Consider the following 14,974-nt stretch of genomic DNA (forward strand, 5'->3'; position numbering starts at 1 on the left):
GTGTTTGTTGAATGACTTGCTATTATTATCCATTTTTTGATTATTAATTTTATTTTTTTGTGTTGTGTTGAAGGATTTTTATTGTTGAAATGATAAATTATTGTTATATTCCTTCATTGAGACCAACCAATTTTAAAATAATTAATAATCAATGTTAATATAATTAGAAAAAAACATAAAAAAAATATAAAATTAAAATAATTAATGATGAATGCTTATATATATAAAATAAAATTAAAATAATCAATAATAAATATTCATATAAAAATAATAATAAATTTATAAAAAAGATAAAAATGAAAGGTTCATTTATTAATGAAAAAGAAGGAGAGAGAGAAAATATATTAATATATAATTAATAAATTTAAAATTTTAAAAATTAAAATTAACTATGATTTATTAAAAGAGGTTAAATGAGCCCATTTTTTATAGTACATATGTTTAAATGACCTTTTATTAGTAGATACGTTTAAGTGAGCTAGTTGTATAAGTATATACGTTTAAGTGAACTTTTTCCTTTAAATTAGTACTAGATTAGATTAAAGTAATATGTATTTTATTGATTTGAGACTTTTATTTATTGTATTAAAGATAAACAAACGAACAAGTTTAATAGTGGTACAAAGAGGAGTACAGACTTATTAGAAATTATACATGTATCCCCTAAATAATTTATCACTTTTATTGACGATTACTCATTATACATATATCTCTACTTAGTTCGTTCAAAGACGAACATTGGATAATCTTAAAAAAAAAATTAAAGTTGAAGTAGAAAATAGAAAATATTAAAATAGTGAGAATCAGATAAAATAGTGAGTAATAGACTATTGATAATTCGGTTAACTATACTTTGAAGTGACTTTCAACCATCTTCGTTGAATACTTTTTTTATTAGAAATCTATTTTTTTTTTAAAATTGTTAAAAAAGTTGATAGTGTAAAGAGAAAAATTGTTTCTCACGCAACACGGCCTATCCCAATGGCAGCAAAATGTGTGAATCAATTATATATATACTTGTCACGTTCTTCACTTAGTTTCATACTTTCTGTGCTCCTGAAACCAAACAAGAAGATGGCGAAGTTAATCATTTTTACATTGGCACTGTTTTGGGCATTTACGTCTGCGTATTCTCTCCCTTTCGTCGTTTTCCATGGTAATCTTCTTGGACACTCTCCGCAATTGCTAATTGATGTGAAAGTCTATTGTTTTTCTACTTCATTTAAGTTTTAGTTTCTTTTCATTGTTATTCCAGTTGAACATAGTAAGTACAATTGAAGACATGATTGTGTTTTTGATAATTCTTTGTTTATTATTGCAGGAATTGGAGATAAATGCACATCCAGCAGAATGAAAACTCTTAAATATTTTCTAAGCAGGTGGTCGGGTTCCAAAGGACATTGCATGTAATATCTCTGCCTAGTTCATATGCTCGATTGTTTCCTATTCATTAGACTGATCACTTGTTTCCTTCAAACAGAGAAATTGGAAATGGAGCAAGAGATTCCTGGCTCATGCCAATCAAAAAACAGGTTTGTCTGTTACTGTTAGCCATGGCAAATCCCAGACTCAGCTATTTTCTTCTCCAAATTTAACTAGACTGTTTCGGTTTTACTTCTTGCAGACTGAAATCGCTTGTGAGAAGGTGGTAGAGCTACCTGGTTTGTCTAATAATTGGTAGAGTTGCTATAAAGTATATATAGTTTTTCCCTTAGCCCTTTCCTTTCCTTTCCTTTCTTTTCTGCAACTTACAGGTGAAAAATATTAGTGAGCTCAGCGAAGGCTACAATATAGTTGGAATTTCCCAGGTTCGTTCAAAGAAATTAATCGAAAATGTTTATCTCATTCCTTGTAACTTATGGGTGAAATGTATATATTGGATAAATTTGACGGTTTTTCCTTCAGGGAAATATCCTTGGTCGTGCTGTTATTGAGTTTTGTGATGGAGCCCCTCAAGTAAGATTCATTAACATTAAATTGTATTAAATTTCCATTTACTTGATTTCTGCAACAACTCGATGAAAATAGGTGAATAACTACGTATCAATGGCTGGTCCACATGCTGGGATAGCTTCGTATCCTTTGTGTGGTGTAAGTTTACTTCACTTGCTGCCTCGAAAGTTACTGTTTTCGGAATTTGAATGAAGATGCCTTTTTCTTTGCTTCCTGCAGTCTGGAAATTACTGTGCTCCGGTGAACTATTTGATAAAAATAGGAGTATATAATAAATATGTGCAGGTAAGATTTTCCTACGATCATGAATCTCCTTTTTTTTCAAAAAACAAATTTGAGAAATGATTTGATTGCAGGAAAACTTTGCACCGGCTGGTTATACAAAAATCCCAACTGTGAGTATCTAGATTTCGCCTCTATAATGGTCCGGGCGTCTTATAATCATACGATTTTACAACTTTATATATATACATTGTTAGGCTATTAATCAATACATGAAACATTGCAAGTTTCTTCCTCAACTGAATAACGAATACAAGGATCACAAGAATGCTGTTTACAAGGAAAGATTCGCCAGCTTGCAGAATCTGGTGCTTATCATGGTGAGTGGAACTGTCTTTTCTTTTCACAACTTTTCAGTTTATAAGAGCATACTGTAATCCTGTTTTATTGGCATAATTCCTGTTTTCTTGTTTTGGTTATCAACAGTTTGATGATGAAGATGCTTTGGTTCCGAAAGAAACCTCATGGTTCGGGTATTTCGCAGATGGGTCGAGGGATAAGGTTTTGCCTGTTCAAGAGGTGAGTATAATAGCGGTTAGGATTTTGGCACCGTCAATAATTACAATAACAATAATAATAATTGATATCATTATCATGCAGACAGCATTGTACAAAGAAGATTGGATTGGTTTACGTAGTTTAGACGAAGCTGGAAGAGTGAAATTCATAAATGTATCGGGAGAGCACCTCGAGATATCGGAAAGAGATGCTAGGAAATACATTGTGCCTTATTTGATGAGTCCACGATCAATATGAAGAAATACACTGTGCTTCCTAAAATGGTCATTGGGATTGGATACCATAAATAAAATAAGTGGTTGGATTTAAAGATTAGAGATCTATTTGCATGCATTATTTTTATTTTTGAATTTAAGGGAGAGTCCAATAATAATAATAATAATAATAAAATATGACATTTGAAAAATGTTGTTTTTTTATATATGTGTTTGTGTTGCATTTAACTTATTAGACTTTATTTTTCTAATCTTAGACAAATAAAAAAAATTAAAATAACTAAACATAATTTCATTAAGAATCTAAAAGTGAGAAAAAGTGTCAATGATCAAAGTTAGACAAACTCTAGATTTGATTAAAAGAATCAAAGATTTGATTAAAAGAATCAAACGACTCTAAAGTATTTGATTAGAAACAAACAAAAAGCAGAGATTACGGACAACTAAAGCATATCAATTGATGAAATAAAGATAATAAATTAAACCTAAAAAAATAGATGTAATGAAAGAGTTTATATAGTTAATGATTACAATAGACTGAAATACTCTTAAGTGCTAATAGACTAAAATACCTTTAAATGCTAATAAAGATAATAAAATAATATATTTACCATCCTCTCTCAAACTCGCGATGCAACAACAATAATTATTGAGAGTTTGTTAGTTAGAAAATGTAAGCGCGAAGCCGAGTGCGCTTTTATAAATATATCAGTAATCTGCAAAGAGGAATGAACAAATGGCAAAGTGATGGTGTGAGTCTGTAGATGACGAGTGACATGACAATCAATCTCGATATGTTTGGTTCGCTCATTAAAGACGAAATTCCGTGCAATTTGAATAGCACTTTGATTATCGTAATGTAACAGAGTAGGGTGAGAAAGTGAAATACCCATATCAGCAAGTAATCGACGTAACCAAACAATTTCACATGTAGTCGAGATTAGGGCACGATACTCAGTTTCTGTAGAAGACCGAGAGATGACATCTTGTTTCTTGCTCTTCCACGAAATAAGCGAATCACCGAGGAAAATACAATATCCAGTGGTCGACTTGCGGTCCGTAGGATCACCAGCCCAATCAACATCAGAGTAGGCGCGCAACTCTAATGAAGACATGGAAGGAAACATGAGACTATGAAATTGAGTGCCCCGAAGATACCTAAGAATACGAAGAACACCAGACCAATGAACTGTAGTAGGGGCAGTGAAAAATTGACTAACCACATGAACTGCATGTGCAATGTCTGGACGAGTTACAGTAAGATATATCAAGCTGACAATAATGGTACGATAAAGACCAGAATTCTCCAAAAGAGTGCCATCAGACAGAGAATATCTAGCATTGGTCTCAAGGGGTGTATCAACAGTTCGGTTGTCAGTTAGTCAAGCGCGCTCAAACAAAACAGTAGTGTACTTTGATTGAGATAAGAGATCATTTTTAGGAGAATAGGTTACATTAATTCCCAAAAAATAACGTAAGATGCCTAAATCTTTCATAGTAGAAGAATGTGTCAACTCATACTTCAATGTTTCAATACCATCATGATCATCACCTGTAATAATCATATCATCAACATATAAGGATAAAAGAATACGTCTTGTCGTTGTACGCTTGACAAATAAAGTCAAATCATGGTGACTAGGAAGAAAGCCAAGCGAAGTGATCACAATAGAGAATTTTTCAAACTAGGCACGTGGTGCTTGTTTGAGACCATAAAGAGCTTTGCAAAGCTTACAAACTTCACCAAGCTGATGAGGAACACCCGGAGGAGGCGTCATATAAACCTCTTCATGAAGGTCACCATTTAAGAAAGCATTCTTTACATTCATTTGAGAGATTTTCCATTGACAAACCGAAGCAACAACAATCAAAGTGCGAACAGTCGTCATTTCGCAACAAGAGCAAATGTTTCCTCATAATCCATGTCATACTCTTGAGAACAGCCTTTAGCAACAAGTCGAGCTTTGTATCGCTTAATGGAACCATCTAGTTTTTTTAATCTTATAGACCCAACGAGAGCCAATAACATGTTTTCCAGACGGTAGTGAAACCAAAACTCATGTATGAGTCGGATATAAGGCAGTAAGTTCCTCAGCCATAGCAGCCTGCCAAAGGGATCATGAACTGCCTCTATATATGATGAAGGCTTAGAAAAACAATGAACATAAGTGACAAAAGAAGCAAATAAAGTAGAATAAGAGGAGTACTCAAAATTTGAAAACTTAGTAGACTTACGAATGCGAGTGGAGTGATGACAAGGAGGATCCACAGTCTTATCCGGCAATTGGGTGGTTGTAGGAGTAGGAATATGGGAGGTGTGTGTATTGTGAACCAAAGTATCAGATAGATCTTCATCGGGCTCAATGTCAAAGGGATCAATGCAAACTAGATCTGTTTGAGTCATATGATGTGAACTAATAGGAACAGAGAAAAATGGAATGTGCTCTAAAAACACAATATGACGCGAGACATACAATTTTTGACTAACTGGATCAAAACAACGATATCCCTTTTAATCAATGCCATAACCCAAAAAAACACATAAGACAGACCGGGAAGACAACTTATTACGCTCAACATGTGGTCGAAGGACAAAACAAATACAACCGAAAACACGTAATGAGGAATAATCATGTGAATGGCCATATAATTTTCCAAAAGGGGACAAACCAGAATTATGAGATATTGGGATATTATTGATCACATGAGCAGAAGTAAGAACTGCTTCTCCCCAAAATACACTAGGAACTTCAGTTGATAGCATGAAAGAACGAGCTATTTCAATGAAATGATGATGTTTTCTTTCAGCCACGCCATTTTGTTGAGGAGTGTCGGTACATTAGGTTTGGTGAATGGTACCATCAGAGGCAAGTAACTAAGAGAAATCATTAAAGGTGTATTCACCCCCCCCCCCAAATCACACTTAAAACATTTAATGACTGAAGAATGTTGAGTTCTCACAAGAGCTCGAAAATTGGTGACTATAATGAGAAATTCATACCTACATTTCATAAGATAAACCCAAGTATAACGAGTGAAATCATCAATAAACAAAACATTATATAAACAAAACATAATACCGAGAACCTCCTTTAGAGGAAACAAGTGAAGGTCCCCACACATCAGAATGCTCGAAATCAAATGGAGTAGTGGAAAAAGAAATACTTTTATAAAAAGGCAATGCTGAAAATTTAGCCAATTTGTAACCACTACAATCAGAAATATCATGACTTTCTAAACAACCCAAAACTCCAGTAGACACTACAAACTTTAAACGAGATTCAGAAACATGACCCAAACGGGAATGCCAAAGGTAAAATTCTAAAGATGAACGATTCAAACAAAATGATGACAAGTCTATGCTGGAGGCAGCAACATCTGATACTTTGAGTTCATCCAAAACATAAAGTTCTCCTTTCCTACGGCCTGTCCCAATCACTTTTTGTGATTGTGGGTCCTTAACACAACAATTAGAAGAATTAAACAAAATTTTGAGACCATAATCACACAATTGACTAACATATACAAGATTTAAAGAAAGATTGGGAATATAGTAAACATGTAGGAGAGACAAAAAAAGGTGTATGTACAGAACCAATTCCTGCCAATGGCATTGGAGTACCATCGGCAGTAATGATGGAAAATGATGGAACAGAATTAACTGAAACAAATGAGTTAATATTATGAGACATATGATGAGATGCACCTGAATCTAATATCCATAAGGCAGACGATATACCTGAATTTCAGACAATGACAAACCTTTATGAGAGGAGGCGGACATGGGATGAGGCTGTGAGGTGAGGAACTGTTGAAATTGCTCAAACATATATGGATTCAAGGTCGGATCAGTAGTTGTATTACCAATATGCGGTGGGCGATAAGTCCATTGGGAACTTGGTGGCGAACGTTGTTGTTGAGGTGGTTATAATTGATGTTTATTCTTATTCACCAACTTCGGACATTGAGTCTTTCAATGACCCTTTTGTTTGCAGAATTCACATTCATTTATAGAGACTTTAGAAGCAGGCTGATTTTGATTGCTAGCAACAAAAACAGATGGATTTGTAGGCATAACAAATCCCTTGTCTGTTTTAGACCTAAGTTGAATTTCCTCCGCTAGAAATTCATTGACAATAGAGTCAAAAGTAGGAAGAGGGGAGCGATGTAAAATTGTTCCACGTAGTCCCTCAAAGTCATTTCGAAGGGCCATTAAAAATTGTACTAAACGTTGCTCTCTCGACGAGCTATGTAGGGTTCAAATTTTCGTAATTCTGTAGACTTAGTGAGGGCTAATTGATCCCAAAGATCAGACATGGCAGAATAAAATTCTTGTATACTCTTATCATTCTGTTGAAGTGAGCGAATGTATGTCTCTAGTTGATATTGTTTAGAAAAATTCGATTGCTTATATAGTCTGGCCAGATAATCCCAAACTTCCTTAGATGTATAATATTTGGCCAACTAATTTCCAATAGAGTGGATAACAGAATTGTTAATCCACGTAATAACTTTTGAGTTATCTGTCTCCAAGTATCAACCAAAGCCTCATAATCACTCAAATTAATATATGTAGGTTTGATCCGCAATCCTGTTACACAATTCCACATAGATTTTCCTCATAGAAAATTTTTCATAACATAACTCCAATATGTATAATGTTTCCCGTCTAACTGAACATTAATGGACTGAAGTGAATCATCTCTACGACCAGACATGGTGAAAACAACAGCAACAAATACGAATTCCAAAATATAACGACACCACAAATACAAAAGCACGAATATAGCACGAAACGGCACAAAACGGCACGATGGTGAAAATAGTAACAATAAATACGAATCCCAAAATATAACGACACCACAAATACGGAAGCACAAATATAGCACAAAAAGGCACAAAACGGCGCGATGCGGCACAACACGACACGAATACAAATCTCCAAACAATCTAACTAATCAAAGGAAGCGAAATTAAAAGAATACCATTGACGATTGTAGACTTCAACACCAAATCCATATCGGAAGCTGTAGATTGAAGTTTTAGGTTGAACAAAGAGAAATCATAAATGGAGGCTCTGATACCATGATGAAATAAAGAGTGAAGCTAGGGTTTCTTATTATCAAACCTAAATAAACTAGATGTAATGAAAGAGTTTATATAGTTAATGACTACAATAGACTGAAATACCCTTGAGTGCTAATAGACTAAAATACTCTTGAATGCAATAAAGATAATAAAATAATATATCTAACATCAATCATACTACTTAATATTTTTTGTTTAATTTAGCCAATATCATTTCCGCTACTTTTGAATCTCAATCTACTTCTCTCGCAGCTCGCCTACTTTGCATAATCACTTGTTTGGTCTATGTTTCATTATTGGTGATTGAATTGTTGAATTTGATTATGAATGTTTGTGAGTATTGACCTCCCTCCCTTGAATTAGTTTCGTTTTAGAGGAGTCAACACTAATCTGATAAAAAGAATTTTGTTTCAGTATTTTAGGAATTTCATCTTTACCTGTACATTCTTTTGATTCATTTTTGTCTGATTTGTTCGGTCTACTTTTAAAGTTTCTTCTTCACTTTCCTCCATTACATTCTTATCACTTCTTTCCTCCGATTTTTCTTTCCTTTGATTTTTCTTCTTTTTCATACTCTGAATCTTCTTCTTCTTTCTCTTATTCTTCATATTTCTTTCATTTGATTCTTCATCATTCTTATCATTATCCTCTATATCTCCATCTTTAGTTTTTCTCATTTTAATTTCCTGATTTTTTTAGTTTTAGCTTTCTTAGTTTTTCCTGTTGTTCTTCAATTGTTTTTACACATTTATTATTTGGATGTTCAAAAGTATTGTAGAACTCACATCTATTTGGCCTTCATTCATGCGTAATATCCATGTCTATGGGTTTGCCTCTTCTGTCATCTTTGTTGGTAAAGTGCTTCTAGGATATATTGCAATGTTTATCCTAGCATATGTGATGTGTTCGTTTTCCTCTGTTATTGGGTCCATATACAATGGTTTCCCTAAGAGACTAGCGAAATGGCTAAGTGCTTATGCATTATACATATGAGCTAGAATGTTCCTTAGTTTGAACCAAAGTTGGGATGTTTCCTTCAGTTTGCTGAGTAGGTTCATACTTTTGGACCATTTTTCCAGTTTCATACAATTTGACCCAACATGTGTGTGTTCCAACTTCAGAATATTTTTCAAATTTATTTCTTGCTTGAATTTCATGAAATATATATCATGAATATTTGCTGATACATTTTTCAGTCTCATATGCTCTCATTGCTTTAGCAAAGCATCCTTAGTGACTGTGAAAGAAATACAATTCATACTTATATAGTTCCCAACAACTATATTTTCTCATTCTGTAATGCATTTTTCTCCACTTCAGCAGGTAATTTAAACTCAAAAGGATATTTAAGAATCTTAACTTTTTGTTTAAAATCTCTCAATTAAGTTTTTCCCTTATATTTCTCCTGATCTACAGTTTTTTGTCCTGCATTTTTCTTCCAGACTTCATTAACTTTACAACTGGAATTCTGATAGTGTAGGTATTGATTTTGGGGCACTTCATAAACTCACTCATTATTTCTATAGACCAGCTAACTATCTTCTTGTATTACTTTTGTTTTAGTAAGTTACAATTATGAAGATAGTGAATATTTAGTTGGACAGTAGTTTGTTGTGTTTTTTCTTTATTAAGCACAATCTCTTTTTTCTTTGCTTCGAACAACAATTTTGTAATTTGATTTTTGAGTCCGTAGAGATTTTTCCTTTCGTTGTATCCAAACTTTAGTTTAAAATATAAAATTTTATTAGTTTAGTTGGTTAAAAAGTTTTACTTATTTTATTATGTTGCAAGTTTGAAACATACGTATACCATTTTTTTTTTAGCCACAGCTTTCGACCCCATAAATTCAAATTAAGTATTATTATTATATATATATTAATATTAATATTAATATTTTTCTTTCTCCTTCATTTTTATTAATTAATCAACTCTCTAATTTTATCTTTTTCTTATATTTCTTATTATTCTACATTGATTATTTTAATTTTATATTATTTTTGTTGGTTTATATTTCATGTTCTTCATATATGAGCATTCATCGTTACTTATTTTATATTTTTTCTTTCTTTTTATATCTTTTTTCGATATAACATTGATTATTAATTATTTTAAAAGTGGTTGGGCATGTAACAGTAATTCATTCCTTCAATAAAAACAAAACTAATAATCAAGAATGGAATAATAATAATAATAGTGACTCATTCATCAAACAACAAAAGAGTAATAATCAAGATTAGACAAAAACAAAACAGTATTAAGCTCAATGTTTTACTTACTATTATTATAAGTCGTGAATTAAAAATTAAAAAAAAGACTATTAATTTTATTTTTGTTCATATTAAATTAAATAAGAAAGAAATTATTCACAAAAACATTACAATAGAACAAAATTCACAAACAAATTACTAAAATCTCTTAAAAAATAAGAATTTGAGGATTAAGAAGAAAAATAAACGGATAAAAAAAGAAAGATGAAGTAAAATAAAGAGAAACTAATATAGAAAAATAAGAAATTTAGGAATGAGATCAAATTAGATGGTTTAATTAATGAAAAAGAATGAGAGATAAAATATATAAATTAAAAAATAAAAATTAACTTTGTTTATTAAAAGAGGCTAAATGAGTCTATTTTTAATAGTACCGTATGTTTAAATAATGTTTTATTAGTTCATAAGTCTAAGTGAGATATTGGTACAAGTAAATACGTTTAAATGAACTTTTTTTTCTATATATAATGATATTTTAAAAAAGTGAAGCTCCAACTTATCATGAATTTGCTTCCATTTTTATAGGTAAAAATGTCATAGTAAGAACATCTTTAATCATCGGTTTTGTGGTTTCTCTAGTCAAATTAAATATAAAAAGTGATTAAACATTAGGGAGATATTTTTTACAATAGAGTTTTATTTTTGGTAAGACGCAAACAAATGTTTTGTCTGAATAAAAGTTACGTGTTTGTAAAACATGGATAATTTTCATATAAGGCATTACTACAATTTATTCGTTAAGACGAGTCCATATATGATTTATATTGAGACTCAACCAATTCTCAAACTAACTTTGTTTCACGTTCAACTTCCTAAACTAACCTACTTTGTTCATTCATTCTCAAACTAACCTACTTTACTATTCAAACTCAGTTTTTTTATTTATTTTTATTTTTTTATATATTTATATTTAAACTTATTATTATTATATATATATTTAAATTAATCTTTTTTTATTAAAATATTAATTTTTTAAAAATTAGATTATTTATATTTTGATGTATATATTTACATTATTATTTATATTTTGAATTATTATTTTTATAAATATTATAATTTTAATTTTAATATATACATTTACATTTCAATTATTATTTATTATATTATAATAAATATTCACCCTACAATCCTCATAAATAAATAATTAATAAATACTAATATATTTTAACCATAACCATATATAATAATTTATAAAAATAATTACAATCATTATTCTCTAAATTATTGACAATTTTACTCAAAATAATTTTTTACTAGATTCGTATAACCTTCGGCCACACCTCTCACAAATTATAATGTGATTATTCATGTATACCCTTCTTGGCAACACCTCCCACAAATTATAATCTTTTGTGAGTTATCCATCTCAATTCAAATACACTGACTTTGACTTCGTTAATTTTTCTCTTTCTCAAAATTTCACTAGGAATAAAATTATCATATTTTTCCCAATTGAAAACATCCAATATTGATTTTCTTGAATATGTCTGAAATCGTTAACACTATATTTTATGTTATGTTTGTTCGTTGATAAATATTTTTTACTTATGTTTTTATTATTGTTTCTTAGATGCTTAATCTTGTTATTTTTCAATTTATTTGGTGACACTTTGAACGGTCGTGTTTTTTTTATAATGTTATTGTCATTATATTTAAACCATTTTCGTTTATATAATATTTTTTAAAATATAAATAATAATTAAGCATTTTAAAGATAAAATATGCATTTTATTGTATATTGAACGTGATTAATATTTATTATGTATTTTATTTTATTGTAATGTTTATGTTATGTATTTTATTATGATGTAATGTATTTTATTTTAATATTTATGTAATATATTTTATTTCAAGTTCCCGTTTATGTAATGTATTCTATTTTATTTTAATTTATAATAGCTATTTAAATTATTTAATTTAGTGTATTTAATTTGAAATATATATATTATTATATTTATAGATTTAAATAAAAATAAAACATATGTGTTATTTTATTTTAATATTTATATAATATATTTCAATTGAATTAATTAATAGTTTAAAAGTGAGGATATTAATTAATAGTTGAAAGAGGGAGGAATTAATTAATGGGTTTAGAGAGATAGAGTTAATTAGTAGGTTAAGATAGAGAGTGGGTTAATTAATGGGTTGATTAATGATTTAGAGAGAGAAAAGTGGGTAGTTTGGAAATGTGAATGAAAAGGTGGGTAGTTTGAGAAAAATTGTTTGAAAGGTGGGTAGAACAGGAAATGGTTCATAGTTTACATTCTTTTTATTTATGAATTTAAGGAAGAGTGCAATAATAAGAAAGTGCTTGACTCTATCAACATTATTATAGAAATTGAGACACACATAGAATTCAACATATTCATTTTTCATATTTTCAATTTTTGTCCTTGATATTTGTTGTTTTCATTGACATTGTATGTAATTGAAAATGAAAATATAAAGGATGATAAGACATAAACAATTATTCTTTTATTTAGAACACAAATATTGTTAGGAGTAAGCAAACAGGTCAATATAATCTTACTCGATTCATATTAAATCCAAATTATATTAATCCAATCCGTAATATTGATTAATACGGATTGAATAATTGTTTAATAGATTTTATTTTATTTTATTTTTTTGTTAATTTTTTAATATAATTCAAAATATATTATAAATAATTTTTTAATAATATATTATAATATTTTATCAATCTACTAATTACTTAAGAAAATAAAAAATATATATATATATATATAATTGATTAATTTAGTGGAAAAAAATGATTGTCTAAATATTGTGAAAATAAATTAAAAAAATAATAATATATATGCAGTGAAATAAGTAAAAATAAGAAAAATATATTTTATTTAGATATTTTGATAATTTCAATCTAATCCAATCCGAACTCAATCCAAATTAGTATTTTGAATTCGAATCGGATTAAATTTTGGATTAATTTGTATTAATTCGTGTAATGATCAACCCTAAATATTGCTAGGTAATTAAATAAATATTATATAACTTAGATTTTTCCTTCTTAAATAAAATAATGTGATTTCATATGCTCAATCTTCCTTCATTTACATGTAAGATTGCAAATATTTCTCACATTTTACAACAAAGCATATCTATATAATTGCTTTCAAATCTTAGCTAATGTAAGATATTTGATTGAGTCTAACATTGTATTTGCTCTACATAAATTACTATTATGTGTAGATTCATTAGTAAATCAATAAATGATAAAGGTAGTTCTGCACATATTATTTGTTTTCTTATATACAACATAAACAAGTGAAATAAAAAGGATATAAATATTTATTTATTTTTGAAATGTGTCGTGTTATATATAAAAATATATAAGAGAAAACAACTTTTGACCTGATTTCAATTTTAAAATGTTTTAACTCTAAATAACTCAATATTCTTCTAAACTCGAGTTTAAAATTTTTTGGATAAATAACTTAGATTAAATCCAAATCAAGAATGTTAAAATCTCGAGTTAACATTTAAAATCTTACGATTTTATATTAGGTTTACGAGTCTGATTTTAAGTAGACTCTTAAATAGGTAAACTTAAATATTGTATTTGTATTTAATATATTAAAATGTTATAAAAATTAAGTAAAGAATTTTATTTTATTTTGATGATGGACTACTAGGTTTGTTGAATTAAATCCAAACTTTTTTTATATCAAATAAGCATTCCCTTTGCAACTCATTCCATCTTAACAAGAGTAAATAGAATGTAAAATCGCAATTTAATGTACGTACCTTTGTCAAATGAATTTAATGTAGGAAAATTTTGACTTAGCTTTAGCTTCTTTTTCTTTCTTTTTTTAATATTATTTGTTGTACAATTTTTATATTTTAATATAAATGAATCATTTAAAAATAATAATTTAATTATGTTAAAATGAGATGGAAAGAACACAAAAAAATCATATCTTCTTGGCCTCTTAAATGACTTTTCTAAAATTATTGGTGCATTTGTTTCTCTTTTCATTATTCAAATTTGAGTTCACGTTGTGTTTTGTTCCGTTCAATATTCTATTTAATCAATCGAATTTTTCGTCGTGAAATTTTATAATCCGAATAATACTTGGATTGTTTATTTTTCATACCCTCTAATTATGTTTGATCATAATTTCTTAAATTCGTATCCGTTTCATTTTTAACAACTAAAAACAAAATAATTGAATATATAATTATTTTTCTTTTTCAATAAAGAGATACTAAAATTGATCTTTCCTATAAGCCCTTTTAATTTATCCTTCTTATAAAGTTCTTTTAATTTATCCTCATAATTTGTATGAATTTCTCACTATTTAGGTTGTGTATATAAATAATTCATATCATTTAATAACACATTTTTCAACGTTGTTTATCAACTATCGCCTAAAGATAATTTTAACTTCGGTTCATAATATTTTATAGAGATTTTTTCAACAACGTTTAATTAGTTTGTTCAATTTATTTTTATTTTAAAGTGATTTAAAAAAAATCTCTCACGCAACCTTTCTAAAACAAAATGTGTGAATATACATACTTGTCACGATAAGATCTTTCTCAATCTTGTTAAAATCATAAATATAAATGAGCCCATAAATACAAGTAAATAAGTCTAAATTAAATATATTCATGTTTAGAATGTCA

At 29.0% G+C, this 14,974-nt stretch overlaps 1 protein-coding gene across 1 annotated transcript; it reads left to right on the plus strand.

Moving 5' to 3' along the window:
• The first annotated feature begins 1,074 nt into the window (after nt 1-1,074).
• Nucleotides 1,075-2,991, plus strand: LOC124909990 (palmitoyl-protein thioesterase 1-like). The gene is made up of 12 exons (XM_047450616.1): nt 1,075-1,156; nt 1,322-1,406; nt 1,481-1,532; nt 1,625-1,645; nt 1,755-1,808; nt 1,906-1,956; nt 2,029-2,091; nt 2,173-2,238; nt 2,310-2,348; nt 2,433-2,555; nt 2,662-2,754; nt 2,836-2,991. Exons 1-12 carry the CDS (start codon nt 1,075-1,077, stop codon nt 2,989-2,991), a joined length of 885 nt encoding a protein of 294 aa, XP_047306572.1.
• Nucleotides 2,992-14,974: the final 11,983 nt, after the last annotated feature.

Source organism: Impatiens glandulifera, chromosome 7 (genome assembly GCF_907164915.1).
Source record: "Impatiens glandulifera chromosome 7, dImpGla2.1, whole genome shotgun sequence".
Lineage (NCBI taxonomy): Eukaryota > Viridiplantae > Streptophyta > Magnoliopsida > Ericales > Balsaminaceae > Impatiens > Impatiens glandulifera.

Coding starts and splice junctions, on each gene's coding strand:
- LOC124909990 (XM_047450616.1), top strand. CDS start 1,075: ATGGCGAAGTTAATCATTTTTACATTGGCACTGTTTTGGGCATTTACG. Junction 2,349..2,432: donor GTTATACAAAAATCCCAACT/GTGAGTATCTAG, acceptor ATACATTGTTAG/GCTATTAATCAATACATGAA. Junction 2,755..2,835: donor AGGTTTTGCCTGTTCAAGAG/GTGAGTATAATA, acceptor ATTATCATGCAG/ACAGCATTGTACAAAGAAGA.